Source organism: Hippoglossus hippoglossus, chromosome 9 (genome assembly GCF_009819705.1).
Source record: "Hippoglossus hippoglossus isolate fHipHip1 chromosome 9, fHipHip1.pri, whole genome shotgun sequence".
NCBI lineage: Eukaryota > Metazoa > Chordata > Actinopteri > Pleuronectiformes > Pleuronectidae > Hippoglossus > Hippoglossus hippoglossus.
In genome coordinates, this window is record NC_047159.1 from 24,704,880 (window position 1) to 24,725,453 (window position 20,574).

At 40.9% G+C, this 20,574-nt stretch overlaps 1 protein-coding gene across 1 annotated transcript in view; it reads right to left on the minus strand.

Moving 5' to 3' along the window:
• Window positions 1-20,574, minus strand: part of zmat4a (zinc finger, matrin-type 4a) — a 146,173-nt gene that overhangs the window by 14,462 nt on the left and 111,137 nt on the right. Inside the window, exon 6 of the mRNA XM_034596481.1 lies at window positions 8,515-8,611. Coding sequence (XP_034452372.1) covers window positions 8,515-8,611 — 97 coding nt within the window. The remainder of the gene's footprint in view (window positions 1-8,514; window positions 8,612-20,574) is intronic.

Consider the following 20,574-nt stretch of genomic DNA (forward strand, 5'->3'; position numbering starts at 1 on the left):
GATTTATCACACTTTCTGCCGGCAGGGTCGATGCGTTCAACTTAGAAGAAATGAGGGACTTATCTTCACCAACGCGTAGCTGACATTATACAGTTGAGTTTAAAGCAGTTTTCAAATGCCCGAAGGACATGAAGGCAACTCCACAGTGAGAAAAACAACACATTTACAGTCGGGTCATTTTTCCACAACAACAGTCTCAGATGATGGAAGTCCAACTTAAAATGGCAAGAATACTAAAAAGTTTCTCCTCGCATGAATTATAACCTTTTGAGTTTTCCATTTATATACCACATACATTTTTTTTCCAGCACAACATTGAATATGTTACCAAACAATTTCTTTTCACTTATACTATATCAACATATTTTGCACAAAAATACACCAAAACATTAAATCTAATACGGGAAATTGTGTTTTTTGGGGTTTAAAAAAATAAAATAAAAACCACAAATATGCTCAATGAAGCCTTTTCAAAATTTAAAAAAGGAAATGGCGGTTGCAAATGTGAAGACATAATTTTTAAACTGATAAAACATCAAGCAACATACAGCTATTTGAAATAGGTGTAGTCATAGAAATAGTTTTATCTCTATGCAACTTTTCTCCAGAGCAAAACCAGCAGTTTTGTTTTACAGTTTTCTAATACGACAAAGAATAATTAAGTTTAATGTATTTAGTTGTATAGTATTTAAAACCATAATTTCTAAGTTTTTACTTGGCCTATCAACACCAAAAAAACTAGCACAGGGTTTCAAGTCAGCACTTCCTAATGACATTCAAAATGGCTATGTGATCTGATCACATTGACGTGACTGGCCACTCCTGAGGGTTAAGAAATAAACCATTGTGTCAAAGGATCTGCATCAGGTTCACATGCGTCAGCAGTGAGGACGTATGTGGCTAATCAGTTTCCTCAGCCCATTGGTGTGGACGAATCTCAAACCTATTTGTATGCACATGCGTTTTTCTGCTCATGCATGCAGGATGAATACACATGCATGTGGTGGCCCTTGATGGATGGTTTCCCTGGGAAGAGGTGATGGCACAATAATTACACTGTCAGCTTCAGTTGACCTATTGATAGCAGCCATGTCTACACACAGGAATGCTCATATTAACAAGCAATTTGTCTTGTACACAGTGTTAAATGGATACCTCACAAAATGAAAAAAGAGGAAACTGAAAATGACTAAAACTGAAGTGACATTTTCAAAATCAATACACATGACCCACAGTTAATGTGACTCAAGGAATGATCTGCTCATGATGCATTTGAAATCTCATGACCTCATTAATGATTTTAAAACTGTGAAATTTAAAAAAAAAAAAAATCAACTATTATATATATATATTATCAACTATATATCAAAATTATTGTTTTCAAGTTAAAAGAAGGCAGCTGATTCTTGCTATTTGAGCTCGGACCCCATTTATGACCTGTTTTCATATAATTTATATATAATTAGGATTACTCATTTTACTTTAATGGTATGACAGGGTCTAATAGCTAATGAAAAAAAATAGTGCTTACATTAAAAAACCACCTTCGGTTATTGGAATACCACTCATTACTCTTTTGTTTCGTATATAAAGATTGAAAACATGTCTCCACTTCCTCCTAACATCGAGAGATGTAACCAAACTATCCCAGATACAAAAGCTACCATCTTGCTTATTTGGACCCAGAGCCTGCACAGTAGTTTTCAGAGATTCACAAGTCAGTCTCAGCTGTCGATCATGACGTTTCCCCGTGTTGTTAAAGGATCAAATTACCAATTAAAACCCAAAAAACAGAACACTTGTGACAGGTTATAGTACCTATACAACAGCCAGCCAATAGGTGAAAATCAAGATTCCTTGGCTTGACTAACCCTAACCCTTGACTTTTTGGGGAGCAGTCATATCGTCCATCTTTATATACAGTCTATTGTTCAAACCAATATGCGAGTGTCATTACACTAATGTCCATTATGCATCTATCATGGGAGAACCCGTGGCTCTGATCCACTAAATCAGAAGGTCAAGCACATTATTTAAAACACTTTAATAATTAAACACATCTGCTCATACAGGCAGAGCTACACAGATACGTTCGGAGTCGGAAATTGGGACGGGTGAACCTTTGCTAGAGAAGAGTACACATTAGAACGAGGTACACGGCCCCTGGAAACCACAGAGTAAATGTCACTCAGATAGAAGAAGTCATTGCTGTTTTGCTGATGTTTATGTTTTTTTGGATCTTCATCACAAACCACTGAAACAATCACTAATTGTATCTAGGGGACTAAATGTTTTAGTGTTTTCTCTTCCCTTCTTATAATGGTTTGATTTTGAAAGCCATTCATCAAAAAGTGGTGTTTCTGTCGATGGCTGTTTCCCATCAGTGAAGGATCTGGGATTTTTCTTAATAAGGGCGCCACAATTTAAACAGATGGGCCAATTTTGTGTCCAAAACCTACTCCCAATTCCTGGTTTATTAGAGTGCACATTTAAGTCATTCATTATTTATTGTTAGCTCTATAGCTTTAAGCAAAGAAACATATCATTCAATATACAGTTGACACCGGATATAGTGATCACAGATATAGTGATCAACCGTTTATATGGATCAATTCCTTGGGACAGAATCATTCTTAGCGCTTTGAGTGGTCATCAAGACTAGAATAGCGCTATATAAATACAGACCATTTACCATTTAACCTATACAAATGCTGTTTAAATAATACAGTTATACTGATCAAGTAGTCTGCTTACAGTGTTCCTTTTGGTCGTTTGTATGCGCACTGCCAACCAAATCGGCAGTGCTCTCCATACATCGTCTAACTTTACACATTCTGTAGTTTTTACCCAGTCTGAGTTTACACATGTGTCCGTTGACACTGTTTGTGTGTGTTTGAGAAGCTATGAAGACATTTCATCATTTAAGAAAAGTATCGATCATTATGTGGTGATCAGTTGTTGTTGCGTCATTTCAAACAAATCGCCGTTTAAACTGTAGTCCAAGACATCAGCTGAGTCGATGTCGTGTGTATGTCTTTGTGTGTGTGTGTTCGCTAGTCAGAGAGAGAGAGAGAGAGAGAGAGAGAGAGAGCAGTGGAGTCAGTGATATTGTCCTTATCTTAAAATCCGCTGTTACCTTTCCCTCAAGCTCAAGCACATTGTGTACTTGAAAAGGCTTGTCATATTTATTATATAATATCAGAATTCTTAGTAACACACTAGTTTTTGTTTCTTTTTTTAAACTACTGACAGGGCGGGGGCACTTCAGGGTCCAATCAGATTTCAGCTTCGGCCAGTGCCCCCTTGGCGTACTGCTGAATCTCTCCCTGATTCCCATATTTAAGACATAAATCAGTGTGCATGGAAAATTACCAGCTTACTTTGCCTCCAGCTGAACATTGTTTGGGAAATTATATCTAAATCTGTGCAAAATGGAAATGAAACTTGGCAGTGGCCAGGATATAAGTTGTTTAAAGCTCTGACTCAGAGAGCAAAAGCAACCAGCTCTGTTGGCTTCTTCATGGATGTACTTTGAGAAGTGGATTTTGTTCGAATGTCGACCAGTTCCAAATCACTCTTATAATTGTGGTCCTTTGAGAAAATACCCTTTTTGAGCTGAAGTGGATGTTATACAAGAGGTAAAAGAAAAGTAGCGACACTGACTGTGCCACTACATCAAGCTCGCCCAATACATCCATGAATGAAGCAGGAATGAACATCAGTTCAAATAATTCCCAGGAAAAAAAAAACTCTATTTGCATTTTGGATAAGCACAGGGTATATAAAGAAACAATGTGTAGGGAGAGGGGAAAAGTTGGTTCAGTTTTTGCCTCAACTTTAGAAATTCATAATATTAAATCAAGAGAGTACTTTAAAGGCAAACACAACTAGAGCGCAGTGTTAGTTTGAATAATGCAGTGGTTAAAAAAGGGCTACTGTGACGTCTAAACTGAGAATTCAAAATGAGTGCATCGAAGGGGGCATAACAAGGGTCAACAATTTCCTCATCCGCGTGAGATCAGAGCTGAAATGACTTTAAGAACAAAGTATACCGCTCCCTTGAAACTTTAGAGGCACAGCCGCTCAGGCAGCTACATCTCTGCTAATGCTAATCTAAAAACATATACAGTCCGCTCTTTCTGCTCTTAATACAGTCCCATCTAACCACAGGTCTTTGACTCAGACATGGACTTCCTCCTTCTTTTGTTGAGCTGTGATGTTTAGCTCACTATGGTCTGGGGACCTGGGGGAAATTGGGTTCATTAAATGCAGCTAAAACACTGAATAAACAATATTAGATTTTGAAGTTGCATGTTGCAGCTGAATACCCCTCACCTCACACCCACTTCCAAACATGAGAGAACCTGTAGGATCCTTCAGTTGTCATAAAATCTCAAAAGGTGTTTAGTTTGTCCAGTTTGGGCTACTGCAAAAAACATGGTGGCCGAAGAGAGGACCCACTCCAGATGTAAATATAAAGTATTTTAAATATCATTTAAAGATTAAAGATTTAAGAACCGTACCACCCCATTAAGGCAAATGTCAATGAGATTTTCCACTTGTGTGCTGATTATTCAGTCATGAGTGCCCTACCTCTTAGAAACCAAAGAGACAACAACATTGACTTCATGTGCTTAAAAAGGCTAGAGACTAGTCCTGGTGAAGTGCTCATAGGTCAAAACCCTGCAAAAGGTCAACACTTGAAAATAACAACATAGATCGATTATTAAGTGGTTGCCATCAGCTGTTTACTTTATCTGGTCAATAGGTGGGAAAGAGAGGTGAATAGAGAGAGAGCGTGAGCAGCTCCCCTGAACTGGAGGTCAAACGGGTTCCCTCTCATTTCGCTCACACTTAACACTGACCAGTCACGTCAGCAAGCGGCTCTCGGCCTCTTTGGTGCTTTTAAAGCTGAGCTCCCTCTTACAGAGCCGTTTGACTATTTTTGTCTTATCAAGACGGGCTCAAAGCCAAAAGCCGAGGTGCTCCTTTGGGTTTTGACTCCTTCACGTATGGAGGCAAGAGCATGGCAGAACACAACTGAAAGAGTGAGGAGGTAAAAAAAGAAAAGGAAGGACAGAATGATTCCATGAAGCCAAAACAAACTAGTAAATCTTAAAGCAGACTCCATTAAGTTAGAGTCTCCAACTGTGGACTCCCGCCGCAAATCAGAGGGTTTAAGCATTGGGTTGTTGTACTCGTGTCGTCGGGTCGTTAGCAGATCGATCATACTTCTCATTAGCACACCTTTCACGAACGGGTAATTTGTACCCTCCCCGAGTCAAAATTCAATTTCTCCCCAGGCACTAGTTCATCTTAGCAAAGAAGGGTCGGGTAGAAATGTAGCTCAAGGACTTTGCTCCTGTTATGGTGCATCAATATGACTCTTCATACCAATGTGACATAATCAGACCTACACACACGCACGCACGCACGCACGCACGCACGCACGCACGCACGCACGCACGCACACACACACAGAGTATTCTAACGTCAGCTGGGGAGCCATGCAAACCACAGCTGGAAAAAACATCAATACCAGAAACTGTTCTATCAAATAAAGGTTAAATGCCTAACACATCTTAAAGAATCATTACTACATACATATATTGTATCTACATTGAAAAAAAGAATCAGATTAATTAATGCACTTGTTCAGTGTTTACTACATATTTTGGCCACTTTAGTGTTCATTTGGAGTGGTGTCACTCACTTGGCTCACACATGGAATTCCTACACATACCTAACTCTGTTAACATGCTAACATTTGCCCAATCTGCTCTTTCGTAATGTATTCCAGAAAATAACAAGACAACAAAACAACAACAAAATCCAACGAGTCCAGCTTGAAATATCATTTAGGTGGCTTGTCTCCACCCTATGATATAGGAGCATCTCTTTAAATAAAACAGAGAGTGTACCAAAACAGGAATGTTGCCAGGTAATAGTTCACTGTAGGTTTATCACTATGAGCCACCACTTTCAATCCATACAGTTATTTGATCAATTGCCAATATTAAATATGAATAAGTGCAGCTCAAGCTTAGCTTAACTTAAAGCATCAGACAGTTCATACACGTTTTACAACAGACCATCTTCCACATAAAGATCACACCAATGTCTGTTTCACCTTTTCAAGCAATGCTTTTGTTTTAAATCCAATAAATCCCACAGCAAGCGCATTGCTTCCAGTTTCCACCCGTTACGATCAGCTAACAGTCTCTAAATGCCTCTGTGTGGCTCTTTTGTCAGTCCTTTAGTGACAAAGGACACCTTGCACATAAAACATTATCTCAGCCCCTCTCTGGAGGTTTGTAAAGCAGAAAAGCCCTTACTCTTTCCGTGTAAACTGGCATTAAGCAAATGACCTAAATGGACCTGAAGCCCCGCTCCGGGCGATGTGGATGAAATCAGGCTCTTCGGGGTGGAGGTTGGGGCTTTTCCCCCTATGTGACCCAGATTTGATGGTGAACAGCACAAATCACATGGAATCTGATCTTTTCAAATCAGATTTAGCCACTTCCATATGTTGTTCTAAATCAGATTTTTTGGATATGCGACCTCAGTCGGCTTGCAGTGTGAACATAGTGCAAATGGATTTGACAAGTTGGTGCAGGCATCCGTGACTGCAGCACGTGGCTGTTAAACGGCATGTCACTTCTCCTGATGTCTGCATGCCTGTGAATTTGTGCAGCCAGAAACTGGCCAACAGGAGGGATTCATTCCAGGACATGCACCATGTAAATCCCACTGATTCACAGCTACTGCCCAGGGCCCACACAAAACCCTATACAAGCTTTACAGTCCAGACAGCTTCAGGTCAAGTTAGCAATGCAAAGATGTCCCAGAGAAAATAAAGGAATAAAGAAGCACCTCAGTTTGGTTTGAGAAGGGAAACAAATTCTCGGCAAAACACTTTACACTTGAGAATCATTTAACATTTCAGTAGCTGACAAAGGGCCCCAGTTTATATTTGCCTCTCTCTACTGGTCGCAGCAACATGAAGCAACACTTTAAGATGTTAAAAGATCTATTGTTATAAGAACATTTATCCAATAGAAATATGAACAGTATGCAAGCCAGTCTTTGCATGTGCATTTTGGGTCTATACACTGCCTCAGTACGACACTGTCATTACACAAGAGGTGAGAAAATGAATTTTTCCATCAATCAGCCCACACACCCATAGAGCCAGAGGAGGGCTGGTGAAGATGTGGTCTACTAGGCATCCGCTATTTGCCAAGAAATAGATAATCGTAGTTACAACAAATAATGGCAAATAACTTCCATTAAACCAAAACATGTCATTTTAACATTACTTTTATACAGATTAAACAAATAATTGTGAGCTTAAAGCTAGGGTTCAGGTCAAAAAACGGATCAAAAAGCTATGCCCCCAAAACCCATACATGGGCACTGATTGACAGCTGCTAAAAGCTGGTGACTTCTTGCTATCGTCTCTGCTTCAGTGTCGTACGTCTCTCTGGCTGAAGACTTTGGAAATGCACAGTGAGAGCTCGGGGCAGAGTGTGCGCAGGCAGGCAGGTCAGTGAGTGACAGACAGGCACTGAAGCCAATTATTTTATTTTTCATTCATTAATTGTTGATTGACAGCTCTCGACATGTAAAGAGAATTTCAACAAAGAGGGTTTCAGAAACGAAGCACCAGCCCTGCAAGAAAGCAAAAAAAGTGTTTCCCAAAATGTTGAACTATTCCTTTAAGAAGTTCTAACTGTCCCAGGATGGTGGGAATCAGTTGCTATGTATAAGGCCTATATTGGTTATCATGACGATAAATATAATGAAGATCAGCCTCGCAACAACTGTCTTTTATACATGAAAATATATGCTTTCTATTTTATTATATGTACAGTATATGATGTAAGAGTAGGGTGAACACTGCACAGAGGGTAACAAGAAACACCAAGTTTCCAATGTTCACTTCAGTCCAATTTGTTTGCTTAATGGTACATGAATTTTCAAAAGCTTGGTCTGGTATTCATTTAAGATGCCTGTTGTGACTGCCTGGCTGTGCACAGGTTTTTCAAATGAGCTTTTGCTTTATAGCTTGTTTGGAGACAGACGTAGGAGAGTGAGCTCCAGCAGCAGGCTGCCTCTTTGTATTTTTTAAAAGCTTGTTGATTCTCAGCTTGAGATTGCTTCCTGTCTGCCCCACAGCCACAAGTTAGCTCCACCGTCTGAGCAGGGAAGGAGCTCAGTGCGAGAATCCTGGACTGAACTTAACGCCCTCAGCAAAGCCTCCTGAAATGTCTGTCTCAGCAACACAGCTTGCCACAATGCTCCCATAATTTATGCATGAAATACGAAATGCACTGCATCTGAAGTGCAAAGGTGCCGAGGAAGCCGGGGGATTTGAGGGTGAAAGCTGAGAAAACAGTAATTTTGTGCCAACAATGAGGTGTAGCATTCAGCATTTAGCTCTGCAGCATTCAACGTTTAAAGTGGAAATGAACTGTGCTGCTGCAGCAGTGAACAGGGGCGTGTTCCACTCACTTGTTTTGGTGCTTTGAGCCCTGCAGGTGTGCGTGGTACTGTGCCACCGAGTTCAGTGTGACGCTGCACACTTCACAGGTGTAGCTCCGCTTCAGACCTGGCATCAAACACAATCACAAAAAATGAATCAGTCAAGGAAATAAACAGACCTGAAAAACACATCTTCAAGTACACTGGAGTGAGGAATGTAGATTAGAATTATTTCATTTTTACCTGATTATACAAGAGAATAGAAAATACAGTGTAAAGAAGAATCCATTAAAACTGAGACAGCCTCTGTGAAAAACACATTCATGCAGATACATGTGAGTACTGTACTGTGGGTGAGCTTTCCTGTGTGCTTTTGAGATTGCTTTGCTGATACAGGCTGCTGGTGATGGAGGGGCAAAAATCATTTAGAACTGTGCAGTCAATGACATTTCATGCATTTCAAATCACACAGGAAATACATTTCACAGCTGAAGCGGACAGCTGGCACTTGAGGCTTTAGCTTTTTCGGATAAAAGAGTAATACGATTTAATCTGACTCAGCTTCTTCTGAAACACAGCATCACCCAGCATCACATTGTGCCGGCCAATTAAAGAGCACATTCCTGTAGATTATTTTATTAAGGTGAATGCTGTGATTCTACTATGTACCCAGTGACAGCTAAGATGCTGTCTTATAGTATTACAGACTGCTGAGCAGGGTTTTTTGCTATATGATAACAATAAATGTATGGATATTATATAGAGTATATTTATATACTGTATATTATAAAGTTTGGTAGATTCTGTTGTACAATGAACAATGACAATAAAGGTATTTTATTTTATACAAACTGGTGTGGCTTTTCTGAATCGTATTTCATTGACACTGTAAAGGCTTGGCACCCAGGGGTGGATCTAGGGGTGGGGCCAGTGAGGCACCAACATTACTCTTGACAAATTTAACTGTATGTCAAGAATTTTGTATTTCTAAGCTTTACAATTAAATGTGTTTGAACAAGGAACAATTTTCAATAAACTATATTTATATAATATAATAATCATAATAATGATACAGAAAACCATGAACTACTTAAATGTGCACCTTAGTGAATCAGGAATTATTGATGTTAGACATGTAATTTATATATATATATATATATATATATATATGTAAGAAAATAAGAAGAAAAACAACATATCTAGCTGTTGTTTCAGGACCATGGAGAGCTCAGTTTGCTGGGTGTAGTGTGTGAGCAATACTTGCAACATGAAGAAGGAAAAACCCTGTTATATCAAAGGTTGTTCACTCATAGTTCAACTGATCATTCATGAGCATTTCCCAGCTTGTTTGTTTAGCTTTAATTGAGCTGCTAAAAGCGGGTGGGAAAAGGATACATGTAGGAAATGATTTTGGAAGAAGGAACAAAACACACCAGCCAATCTCGGCAGCAGCAATGATGTCGCTGATGCTGAGATTGAGCGAGCCGAAGTCCAGCTAGCTCCACCAGCTGTGGCAGAAGACGTTTCTCCGGGAGCAGCCCCTTCACAACATTATGGTCAGAATAAGAATAGGTCAACACAGCCTTCACTAGTTCAAGTCTCTTTTCTTTGATTAAGAAACAGTAGCCTTATGTTGCTGTTAATCAGCCTTTCCAGGGTTTTGCATGTTGAACCAATTATTTTCATTTAGTGAAAAAAAAAAATTGCCACCTTGCAATTTATAACAGCCCCTCAGTCACTTCAACCAGGCCTGACACTGTGGTATGTGAAGCAGCGTGCACGAACAACAAAGCCCTGTGTTCTTAAAACAGAAAGCCTTTTATGTTTGAATCTGCAGGAAGTTCACTTTTAAAATCACATCCGTCCTCATGTGCCCCCAGGTAGATTTTTCCACTGTGATGCAAGGGTACTCTTTATATTATAAAGTGGTGTGCTGTCACTCAGCTTAACCCACTTGTGGATGGTCAGTTAAGCCTTTCAAATTGTAGGGCTGTTAAAACATGTATTTCAATTTCTTTTTTGAATGTTAAGTACAGAATATACGATGTGTGGCAATGAACACAAAACACAAAGTGAAGTTGAGACTGATCAAAATATTTTTCGTTTTCTGATATTTGAGAGTAAACTAACAGCTCTGACCTGATGTTGGCTATAAAGTCAGGTGATCACCATAGTTATTAAACTTCCCCCAAAGGGAAAGATTGACATCTATCAAATTTCATTCGAATCCAAATAATTTTGAGTCAGGGGATCAACCAAAGATCCAAGGATTCATCCTCTAAGCACCATGAATGTCTGTACATACTGGCATCCAGCAATAGTTGAGCTATTTCTTTCCAAACAGATATTCATCCTTAGAGTCATGGACTGTATTTAAAAAAGAAATCCAATAAAATATCTGTGACTTAATGTCATACAGGCAAGAGGAAAATCACAAAGCCGTGAGAGAGGACTCAGCTGAGGTCGTACACAGACCCTGAGACCTTGAGGTGTCTGAAATATTTGCCATCAAGAGAATCTAATAAGTCGCTTATGCATAAACAACGTCCTCAGACTAAGTAATGATAATGGCTGCACTGAGTCTGCGCCCTGTTGCTGCAAATTATGAGCAACCTGCATAATCGCTGTCATGTTGTACTAATCTTATTGTGGTATGAAAAACGGTTGCCGTGATTGCCCGGCTCTCACAATCGAGTTAAACCGCTCCGTAAATATCCCTCGGAGCAAAAGGCCAAGAGAATATAAATGTCACCCTGCACTCATTGAATCACATTTCCATATCCTCCTCAATCTAATCCCCCCCCCCGCCCGCAATCATTTATTCCAAATCTACACAGCACAAAAGGAGCGGCTGAAAGCGATGCTATATAATCATTTCAGTGTAAATGCAGGTGCAACTTGAAAATTGACCATTCGCTAAAAACTTGCCTCCTAGATGTTGATGTCAGCTGTTTGCTTCTAACATTTTGATAGAGGCCAATGTTCCCCACAGCGGAGGAGAGTAAAAATCTCTCCGTTTCACTTTCCCCCAGATAAACTGTACAATAACCACTCTGTCAGTCGCCACCAGGACTGAGATTTCAATTTTGCACGGCCGTCCCCAGACGCGGTCATGAGCTGACATTTGAGTTCTGCAGCGGGCAGCGAGGGTCTGCTCTGCAGTGGCCCTTTGACAGCTTGCTTCTCAAACACTTTTTGAAGGGGTGAACGATTATGCAGCAGCCCCCGGTATCCATCACTGCCAAGCCACCTGCGGCTCTTCCCTCCCGGTGCTGCCCTGCATGAGCGATGAAGCACCGGGAGCCTTCGGGCCCCTGCAGTGTTTCCCCTCCATCACATTTACTTCCTACTTTCTGAGGCGTCGCCGGTGACTCAATGGAGGCTCGTTTGTTTTGGTTAACGTGCCCCTTAGCTGCGAAAAGGAAGAGGAAGCTCAGGAGAGGATGTAGAGTAAGAGAAATATTCTCTGCAGTCTCATTTATTTGGGCTAAGTTGGAATGTCTTTACTGTAAAAACACAGTAACAGGCTGTGGAGCTGCTGCATGTGAAGACAAATGATCTAAGAACCACCGAGTAAGAAAGAAGCCAACGGGTAAACAACTGAAATGAAAAAGTAAAAAAGGAAGGCGTTTGGGATGCTGCTCATCTCTGATCTTCAAGTTCAAACTCGGGGCAGGGCTAGGGGAGGCCAAGGTTTAGGACTCCTGGTGTTACATGCTTCCAGCCTGCTGGTTATGAAATGTAAATGATCCTTGACTCATGATGTCTTCTCTTCTTCCCCCAGGGGAGTTTGTTCTGACTGAGAGGAAGACAACACAGAGGAGGCAGGGCTCTCTCTCTCTCTCTCTCTGTTTGGTTTAGTTCTGATGTTGTCTCATAGGTTAGAGGGAAGACATCACATCCTTTGATCCTTCCTGGGTGGGTCTGATTTTGTCCAGTCAATCAGAGCATTTCTGGACGTAAACAACTGCACGAACACCGCCCGCCAGCCGCTCGCTTGTCAAGTTGAATTTTGAGACTTTAGAGGTTTGGACAGTAGCTCACCTCCTTTGATTGGTCATGTTGATCAGGTTGGTCGCAGGTGCGCATAGGGAAGGGTTAGTGTGCACTCGTCTCAGCTTTGTGCTCAGAGAACCACAGTTTGCATGTGAGGCAGAGATGCTCACTCACTAGTATAGCTTTCCACTCGCAGATACTGTTCGGTGCACTTGCAGAGTGAAAATGCTCCTTGCAAGTATGTTTTGGTGCTTGCAGAAACTGTTCTGTGCACTCATTTTTTATGTATATGCTACAACTACTTGACTCATTTGTTTATGTTAGTTGTCTTAGAGGAGAACCCTTTTAGGAGACATAACAGATTGTTTTATTTTTTTAGCTTGTCAGAGCAACAAGGGCTTGATTTACGAAAGCGACGTGGCTAAAATCAGTTTTAGTTTAGATTGCCATTCTAATCTGCGTGCATTCAGCACCTGATTCACTAAGACACATAAGCTCTTTAGGCCTATACACCATCAGTTTGCAGTCTGGACCTGGCACTGAACCCTTGTGAGTGAAGTTGAGCCCATAATCCCTGATCAAAGGGGGGATTTGTATGAGATCACTAAAGCTAAGACAGGAATCGAGAACGTCATGATCATGAATACAGAGCATTTGCTTTTGCCTTGAAATACGCAACTATTTCTCAAAATATTACACACAAATTGTTATATTATCAGAGGTTATAATGGTATTATGGTAAAAGCAAATCAAAGATGTAGAAGCTGTGACAGTAAAATCAATACAGGCTGTTAGCACTTACTTCTGCTGGATCCAACTTCTCTGAAGCCTACAGAAGCTTAATTTACAGCTGCATGTGTCCAGAGAACATGAACTCAGGAGCTAACAAGTATTAGACGTTACTAATATAGATGTTTTATTTTCATTTAGTCACACTTCAATTATCAGAAAAAGTTAATAATAGTGTGAGGAAATGACAGAAGGTGTATCATACAACGCATTTTTATGGTTTGTGTCTCAGACGCAAATGTTTGAGTCAGACGCTGCCGACTTTCTCTGGAGTTTCTATACAGCCAGCCGCAAGTCAGATGGTGTGTTGATAATGTTTCTAACATGCGACAGACGCAAAATGTATTTTTGGAAAAGACCAAAAACAAAACAAACACCTCGGGATGAAAAAGTGGTGCCATGCACTTACAAGACACAGAGAAAGATGTCACGAAGGCTTTTGATGATAAGGGCCGAGCCGGATGTGCTGTAAACAAAAACACGTGATCTCTGCAGCTGAATTAATATGTTACGTCCTGCCACTGCCTGATGCACCGACACCCACCTGAACGCTGCAGAGATTTCTGAACACATCTGACCAGAGATTTTCCTGCTGCTTTGTTCAAGTGAGAAAGGTAAACTCCGGAGACAGTCCGGACCCAATTCTGCAAACAAGGTCTGGATTTCATGTCTGAAAATGATTATACTGAATAGTCTGACAGAGAGACATACATCCCTATATGGGACAAAAACAAAACTTCCACTTTGAATATGGATGGGCCACATACTCGTACGTGGTGTTAGGACGTGAATAATCTCCAGTCGAGTGTCAAAAATCAAATCAAACGGGGCGGAGGATAATTCATCTGGTAGAGCTGCCGCCCCAATGAGGCTTAGGGTCCGTGTTTGATTCCTACACTCTGTCCTAAAGGCCAAAAGTCCCAAAAATGTATACTTAAAAAGAATTGAATCAAACATGGTAACTGCTAGTCTGTATTTGCCCCCTTTGTCTGTGCGTTGGCTCACCAGTACACCAGATTGGGGTTTCTAATCGGGTGCTGAGTTGAGTTATTTCATTTGCTCCTGTAGTAAATCTCTAGTTGTCTCTCAGCTAATTGAGACCTATTGCCTGAGCCGCTGGGAGGGAACATGGTGGCAGCATGACTGATCAGCAGTCTGGTCCTCTGTGTGGTCTGTTTATGTGCAGGGAAAGGTGGTGCAGGTCCAGGGTTCACGCTAAATTAACCAGCAGCCATCTGCCCCACTCAGCTGGTGCAAGTTAGCTCATTCCCTCTCTGATGCATATGCATACGCTGAAAGAGCATATGCTGAATCTGAGATAAATTCTTGTTGCAACTGCGGGATAGACCATAATGGATTACTTTGTAAAATGGCCCTCCAGAATGAAATATTTACTCTAAAGTTTAAAAAAAGTGGAAAACATTGTAAATGTGCAGTTAGTAGAGATGTAATATCTTTGTTCTGAACAGGCATTAGCTGAGAAACAAATGGCTGGCTTCCTGCTCGTCCAATCTAGCGTCTCAATTAAAGCAGTTAGTGGGCACAGGGACAGGCTTTGGCCTTTGTTTCCTCCGGAAGAGGACCCTGATCAGTTCACTGTAATTTACCCGCCCCTGAGCCTGCTATTAAGGCAATAATAGTAATAATATCTATTTCAGGGTCAGGGGGAGTTGTGAGTATACCACACAGGCAACGAAAGAGCAACAGCTTGAGAACTTCTACTGCAAGGCTCTGTAGAAAGAAGAACAGCACAAGAGCAGGAAGTGAGGAAGACGACGTGCTAAATCACATCTGTCAGAGCTGCATCTTTTATTAACAGCTGTGATGGAGTCCGGAACACACAATTATTCTTTCCGGGTGTTTGACAGGATTGACTAGAGTGTAAATTGAGTGTTTTGGAGTGAGAACCGACAGCATCAAACAGCACTGTGTCCTCGTTTGGCAGTTACATGAGGATGGTGACCGGAGTAATGAGGAAGAAGCACCTGACTGCCGCTAGATCTAAGAGAACATGACTAAAAGAAGAGTTTAGACAGCATCTTATAATTCCTCTTTTCTCTCTTGGCTTCAAGATATCAGAGCGGGTCACTCAGCCAAGTTGAGAAATGTCTCCGCTGCGCATGCACACTACTGAACCACATCACTTTGAATTTGTCTCTGCTGCCACAGTTTAAACTACGTTGCCTTGTGATTCAATAGAGCCAGCGCAACAAGGCTGGACACAACCGGTTCCAAACATGGTGATGCATCTATGGTGTCTGGATAAAAGTAAGATTTTATCTTCGTACACAATCGACATACACTTTTTGTACATGCTGATATTACAGGATTTAGTTTCTTTCTGTTGCTTCAATGCCACAAAAGCCAACATTTATTTTAAATATAGTGTCAGTGTCATTTTAGCTGCCTTCATCATATATCTCATGATATACGTTTACGTCAGTTTTTTAAATGTGGGTAAAACATCTCCAGAAGGTGATTCACTCCTCTCCCGTTGCCAGTAGAGGGGTTTGCCTTTCTCGTGCGTCATTGTTCGACTTTAAAAATACAGCAAACAATGAGGATCTCTCACTGTCATCTCAGATTAGCACCTTCACCTGCGGGTGTCATGTTCCATCACTGCCGATCAGAACAGGAGCCGATAAAAACATGTGCCTACTGCAGGGTCATTTGACCCGGGAGTGAATGCTGATTGTATCCATTCTAGACAAAAGCCGGATTGGTGTTGTTGGCTTTTTTGACCAGTGGAAATTAAGAGTTAAACCATTACCAGTAAAACGTCAATGACCAGTCCAAGACACTTAATTAACCTATTAGAAATATTAACAACACCAATGTCTAAAAAGGTAAAGAGGTAAAAGACAGGGAATATGGGACACAGAAACCTGCTGCCCCATAGAGCCCTGAAATCATAATGCTCTTCTCATTGTCCTGAATGTAACCTGTGAGAGCCACCTATCCAGGATGCTTTTTAAAATTGAAAATGCACTCGTACCATGAAACTCTTAAAGTGTTTGTGGACTCAAGCACTTCACCACTCCTCCATCGGCATAGCTGTGAATAGATAGTGATTGAATGCTCATTTTTCTGTGAACTATCCCTTTGATGTCCAGTTGTTGCTAGCGAGGTGCTAACAAGCCTGTGTTGCTTTAAAGATACTGACGTGTTTTATGAATGGTTAATGATAATAACATGTTTGTGGAAATAAAAGCTGAGGAGTTCTTCTCTTGTCGGATTCTTGTGCCGACAATGGTGCAAACTCTCAACTTTCATCTGCTCTCACAAATTACCAAAGCAAAGGAGTGACAACTCTGTCTTGTATGTACTTGTGTTACAAACTGAGCTTCTGTCACTGTGCGTCTTTGTATTAAAAACGGTTTACAGAAATATTAAAGGGTTTAGATTTGGGAGAGGGTGTTTCAGTCTCGCTGGCTCCTGTAATAAACGACAAGACAAACTTGTATGTCTTCTTGGGAGACATGAACCACAAGTTCCTTGGTGCATTTGACAGGTCTGATCATTGATTAAAATCCTGCCACATGCTGAGAAAACTGAAAACACATTCTGCAGCTTAAATCATTTCACTTTTAAAGTGTGTCAAGTTTTGTAAGCAGCTACAGTAAGATGAGTTGTGAAACAGCTAAGCACTTTGAAATTCTCTGAGCCTTTTGGGGCCACTACTCAAACCAAGGCAGGTGGCAGCTTAGCTAGGTGCTGCAGCTGGTGGGAGACGGACACAGAGATTTAGCACTTTTGCTCTCAAAATGCTTTCAGCATGACTCTTTCCTGTCTCTCTCATGTGAAGAGCTTTCTCTCTGCTCTCGGGAGGAGCTGCATCACCAGAAGAGGCACTCTGTGAACGCGTGTTGCTCGGTCTGAAATCATCTTCAGGGTCGTTTTAAACAAGAGACGCAGCAGATGCAGAGCACACATGAACTATAATGGACTATTGCTTTGAAAGCCAAGGTAATGGATGGGAGGGAAAACCCTGCCTTTGGCACAGCATAGACTCAAAGTGACTTTTGTTTTCCAGTATTTGGAGTCATTTTCACAGATTGTCCAGCAACACAAAGACCTCTTGAATTCATCCAAATGGAAGAGCTGCATGATTAATGGTTACATTTTGAACTCAGCTTTTAAGTTTGAAAGAACTACGATTGATCAGGTAGCCATAACACATCTTAAAACGGTAATGTTTTCCTGGCCACTGTTGAATTAAATGGCTATACACAACAGTGAAACGGTGTCACACATAATTGGGTGATAAAATTGATCACCCAATTATGTGTGACACCTAAGTCACTGCATTCCAACTTATCACCATACATGTTACACTTCTTTTTGGAATTCATGGTCAAGACACCTTATTTACATGAACATACATGTCATTATGATCTGAGGAACATATATTGATGGCTTACACAGACTAAAGGACAAGGTTTAGTTTAGGATATTGTTTTGAAACCATTTGATAATTGCTAACGGCAGCACAATAAACAGTGTTATTATTTATATAGCACATTTCTAGCCTTGAAGACCACTCGAAGCGTTTTAGTGTGGCCAAATTTCCCAGAGATCTAGTGAATCATTGTGTCCAAAATTTCAGAAATTCCTTAAAAGGCAGACTTTAGAAATCATGTTGAAGAAACATGTTTTGTGACTCCACCGTTTGCATTAAATGTGAAGAGATTCCCTGAAGCTGTTCCTGAGATATCACACTCAAGGACTGAAATCAATTGTCTGTGACTTCCATTGTGATTGTGTTTCTGTTGTGTTGTCAATTTTGCATTGATGCTGTGGTGTTCACATTCATATTTTTGCTCTTGCATTGTGTTTCCCATGCTCGTGTGACACGTCTTTGACAACGTACAAATAAGCCGCCTTGTAAAATGCATTTGTTTAAGGCACCATCTAATATTTACAGATTCTAAGAGTTCCATGCCCCACAGTGCAGGCAGCAGAGTGTGGGAACACATCATCACTCAGGTAAGGTGTCATTGTACGGAAACGGAAGTCACAGGTGAATGCAGGAGATTCTCTGACATCAAACCCAGGCAGCATCTGTTAGTGCTGTCTTGTTGCACTGCGTAGAACACACTGACTGCAGCTCCGTCAATTTGACACAAACTGCAGCAGACATCGGTTCGTGTGGAAAAAGGCTGACTTGTTCGGTCAAATCCTTCCTATACCACTCTCCACCAACCAGACGTCGTCCTTGTCGACTCCATCTCAACCTCACTTTACTGCACTTGTCAAAACCATACAGACGCAAACCCATAAAGTAAGACTGAACGTTTCCCTTCAGATTAGAGTGAACGTAACAACACAGCTCAATGAGTAATATTTAAAATGGCTGATCCCTATGGGAATATACAGTAACCACTTTTAATTAGTTTTTCCTACGTGGCTGTCTACTTTGCATTATTAAATATATAATATGATCCTCTCTGGCAAGGATTAAAATGATTAGTGGATGTATCCTATGTCTGCTGGTGTTGGAAATCACAGCAGGTAAAGCACATAGCCCAAGTTAGAGTGATTAATAAAACAAGAGGAATGACAGCATGTGGGCACGTTTTATGATGAGGTGTTCTCTGCTAGAAACTCAGCAGTAAATGGCAGAGGTAAACTTGCATTAAAAGAGATAAAACCATTACCTGTGTATAATGTGGCCCTCATGCAGAGGTTTTTTACAGACATTGGTAACAAGTGGCTCCCACTCTGGTGAACGGATGGGCAGCAGTGAAGTGGAAGGAGCTGCATGCAGCCTGGCTTTACACTGTGTGTCCCAGTCAGGCATCAGGGTGAAGCTGGGAGGCCTCTTCACTCCAGACAGAGACACTGCCCCACTGAAGCAGGGCAGATGCTCAGGCTCTCGCCCTGTGTTCAATTCAGCTGCTGCACGGGGACAGAATGTAGCAAGATAAAAGAGTCTAATGTTTCAGCCTCTTATAAGAGTCCCATTATATCCCTGTGCAATAAAAAGAATTAAATAGCAATCATGTCTCTATATTTCTCTAGTTTTAGATAATTACAGTGATCTATGGTCCCCTCATGTACCCTCATTACCCCGGCCTGAGCTGAAATAAGACTCGTTAAAATGATACTTCACTCCACATCTATCTTTTCACCTTCAAACTCTAAAGGAGACGAGTGTGGTGATAATCTAAAGAAAGATCCGGGGTCTCTGACCCACAAAGCAATACGTTTGACCACCCACTAAACTTGTTTGGCAGTTTATTAGGTACACTTTATTTTACTGATGCGGTTTAATGCAACAGTCAAAGGAATAAACCGAACCTTCATAAAGGTTAGAATGTTCACTTTAATTAAACCAGTTTTAAAAGGTGTTGACCTCCTTATTCGGTCCACCTCAGTTGGACACATGAGGATAGAATAAGTATTAGAAACATGAAGGTTGGATTTACTGCAGGCTGCTTGTGCTAGTGAAGCTCAGTGAACCTTCATTACTTTATTATGTGTTTCCTGTGTTCCTCACATGCCTCATTTACAGCTGTGTCTACAAATACTGCAGATGTAGAGCAATTCCAATACAACTTTTTGTCACTGTTAGTCAACATGAAATGTTGTGGATCTATTTGGAGACAATTGCAAATTCCACTCTTGTGCTTTGACCTTTGACCCTAAACCTGGACCTTGATTATCAATATGAGAAACAGGCAGCGGCTCCAGGTCCACAGGGGCCCAAGAGTCACTCAGTGTCAGATAGCTTTTGTTCACTTGAGACGTGATAGCAAACCATTGCAGACATTTACAATAATTAAGTGTTTAGGGATGTGTTGAAGGCTGAAACCCCCAAAAATATCTGTGTACCCCAATAAATCCCAAAAGAGAAAGTGTATATGGATGGGTAATGAGAACCAGTCTTACAAAGATACTGGTTCCTGGATGGCCCAAACTGCAGCAGTGATTATCTCCTGTTAGTATTTGTATGTCATGCATCCATCCATCTATCTATTCATCCATATTTTACATTGCCTATTGTTGAGTTTTCCATATCATAATGATGATGCACTAATTAGCCATGACTACACTGTTTTGAGTTTACATTCAGTGAAATGTATTAACAGCGAACTGAAAGCAAATGCAAACACTACTAATGCTACATGTTTAACAGATGCTGGTTGAAACAAAGGATAACAAGTGGCTTCTGCTTATCTTCTGTGCAGAGCTGTCCAGAACAAATATTCACCAAATATTACAGAAACACAAATACCATGAATTTACTGCTGTACTAACTGTCACAGAGGGTTTGGAAACGTGTTGAATGTATTAATAGGAGAT